The sequence below is a fragment of the Plectropomus leopardus genome, unplaced genomic scaffold (genome assembly GCF_008729295.1).
Source record: "Plectropomus leopardus isolate mb unplaced genomic scaffold, YSFRI_Pleo_2.0 unplaced_scaffold4953, whole genome shotgun sequence".
NCBI lineage: Eukaryota > Metazoa > Chordata > Actinopteri > Perciformes > Serranidae > Plectropomus > Plectropomus leopardus.
In genome coordinates this window covers 1-2846 of record NW_024654361.1, presented here as the reverse complement: position 1 = coordinate 2846, position 2846 = coordinate 1, and the positions used below count along the sequence as shown (strand labels likewise).

Genomic DNA, 2846 nt, shown 5'->3' with positions numbered 1-2846 from the left:
TTTTTTATTTCTATGGTCCAGTGTGTTGCTGTTGGCTGGGCGTTTGGTAAGTAGTATCAATACCATGTTGCATGTGGAGGTCATGTGCTTTTAAACTGCTACTAACAAACTGTGACAATCATGCAGGAGCTCAGCGGATGTGTGATGTAATTGAAGATATGACCGGACAGAAGCTGGGGTTTTTTTTATAAACTGTGCTGGCGTTACTTTACCCCCCTGATCTGCGCGGTGGGTCACACACTAGTCCCTATAAAACAGTCAGTCCCTTTTAGTAGCCAAGTGTGTCTGTACGTTTTGACAAATAAAGGCCTGTCTCAATTAGAGGCCCAGTTGCAGTTAATTTTTCTACAGAAAAGGACTTCATAATAGCCTACCGTCATCTCTTGCTTTATAAGCATATCAGTAAGCAATATCAGTAAGTGTGAACATGTTTGTCCACAGAAGTATTACTTTGTTCCTCTGCTTATCTTTCAAGGTTTGCTTCATCTGCTCCTTCCTGGAATACCAGCCCCTAACCAGTGGGAGCTATGTGTACCCAGACTGGGCCTACTGTCTGGGCTGGGCCATGGTCTTCTCTTCTGTGGTTGCAGTACCCATCTGGGCTGTCAGCAAGGTCTGCCTCACAGAGGGCACCCTCAGACAGGTGAGAGCACCGACTCGTCCTGCTTTGTTTTTTTGTTTCTGTTTGTTTTACTTTTACATTGGTTTAACATTTTTTGTTGCCCCGATATACATCACTCTGATTGACTTTGGTTCTATGCCCTTTGGGGACGATAAAGACTTTCTAATCTAATCCAATTTTGACCTGTTTCCTATTTTTATTCATCTTTTTTTGTTTTTTTCTGTCTTCAACAGCGTCTGTTGGTCCTGTGGCATCCTGTTCTGGATTCTGTCGGTCCAAAGAGTAACAACGAAGATCCCCTAAACGAAGTAGAGATGAAACCAATGACAGAGCAGTCAGTATAAAATGTCCTCCTGGATTTCATCTTCAAAAAGTCTGTCCATGTTACTGAAAAGTGCTATTGATAACATAAGCCACAAGATTTTGTACCCCCCTCCTGCTAACTACTGACTCACCTGTGTATGTGTGTGTGTGTGTGTGTGTGTGTGTGACTTCCCTCCTCGGTCAAATGAACCTTTAGCAGTGTGTAGGTAGCCATATGGTTCATGATCCATTAGCTACTGTACATACTGTAATGTAGGCTACTATATGAAGGTGGTGTTGATGGGACCTGGTCTGTTAGTGGACTTAATTTGGTCAGAGTATCAAAACACCGGTGACTTGATGGGTGTAAGTGTAAAGCAAGGAAAACTGAACTAACACAATAACAGAAGGGAAAAACAAAGTTCCAGATGTTAGCTGCAGTGGCTGGAGAACAGGATTTACAAAGAACCCAACTAGAGGTATCCAGTTGCCTTCCTGATCAGATGCCTCAGCTATGTAACTAACTTAAAATACTTTTAAATTTATGTCATGCTCAAAAATTGTTTAACATACTTGTCATGTCAAGGAAATTGGGTTAAGTTGTGTTTTGTCTTGTGTCTATGTTGTCTTGTGATTTCCTGTTTTATTTTGAAATCCTAACTCTCCTCTCATTTCAGGTCACCTACTTCCTCCCTTTGTGTGTTTTCCCACCAGTGTGATTGTCGGCCCCGCCCTGATTGTCTCCACCTGTTTCCCCTTACCTTGTGTATATATAGTCCGCGTCTCCCTTTGTCCTGTGCCAGTTTGTCTTGTCTCGTCTGCCAGTGAACCAGTGCCATATTCACACCCATGTCAAGTTTTGTTGTTGCTTGCTCATTCGTATTGTTCAGGTTTGAAACCTATTTTTATTTGATACTTTGTTGGACTGTTGTTTTCTTGATACCTCGTGTAGCGGTTATTAATAACTACGCTAGAATTTGGATTTTGTAAAAGGGGCACCACTCTCTATTTAGGAGACAATTAAATTTTAAATTATGACAGTTTCAAAACATGTCATCACTTCAATCAATCTCACAATCTGTACCGTTTATCCTGTTTACATTGATCTTGTTTCTCTCATGAAATAATATCCACAGACAATGACTTGGCGATAAATGAAAATAATTTATTTAGGCTAATAACATGATGAGTAAACAGAGCGAGTAGTATGACACATGAAAGAGAACCTAAGTGATGTATGTTCAGGTGATGTAAATGATTAATTATGGATGATAGTGGGGGAAATACGTGACCGTCTAAAGCGTGGATGCGCGCTAAACGGTAAATTAGAATTTAGAAATTTGGCATTAAAGCTTAGCTATACGACATCAACTCTGATCACTAGAAAATGTTCTTCTGCCTACTTTTGCTGACTTGATTAGACTTAGGGGAGGTCCAGATCATCGCATCACTCCAGGGGAGAGCTGCGGTGCGTCTTCCAGACGAGGTGACCCGCCGGGCAGGTGGAGTCGGTGAGCGGCGGTCTTTAACTGGCATCGGTGTTCGCCTCAGCAAACCGGTAAAAGTCTTTAAACAAAGTCCTTAAGGGCAGGCAACGGATGCTGATAGTTTGTGCAGCAGGTGTTGCTTCTAGATCCGTGGCAGAGTTGATGGTGAATCGCGGAGTGTCCTTCTCAATTAAAACTCGCAGAAATAATCAAAAGTAGTCCCATTGGTCCGACGGTGTCACTTTAAAATTAATTTTAGTTTACTTAAAACAAATTACAAAAGTGTCTTTACTGACCAAAAACTGGTATAAAGAAAAGCGTCAAAGAGATTTTAAAAGAAAATGGTTTCAAAAGTTAAAGTTCAGCAAAGCTCTAGTGAGCTGTTGTGGCTCCGCTTATAAAATTGAAGAAAAGAAAAAGTTGCGAGCGTGGAT

The 2846-nt window shown here is 41.3% G+C and overlaps 1 protein-coding gene across 3 annotated transcripts; it reads left to right on the top strand.

Annotated features, from left to right (window-relative positions):
* Window positions 1-1460, top strand: LOC121939509 (sodium- and chloride-dependent taurine transporter-like). 3 transcript variants are annotated; one of them, XR_006105472.1, is made up of 4 exons: window positions 1-46; window positions 127-228; window positions 476-643; window positions 856-1460. XR_006105472.1 is itself a non-coding variant. In XM_042482526.1 (2 exons), the coding sequence occupies exons 1-2, from the start codon at window positions 428-430 to the stop codon at window positions 964-966; spliced, it is 327 nt and encodes a 108-aa protein (XP_042338460.1). In that variant the 5' UTR covers window positions 239-427; the 3' UTR covers window positions 967-1460. The 3 variants fall into 3 exon arrangements, 1 of the variants encoding a protein (XP_042338460.1); XR_006105471.1 differs by having other exon boundaries at window positions 7-228; XM_042482526.1 differs by lacking the exons at window positions 1-46; window positions 127-228 and having other exon boundaries at window positions 239-643.
* The last annotated feature ends 1386 nt before the right edge of the window (window positions 1461-2846 follow it).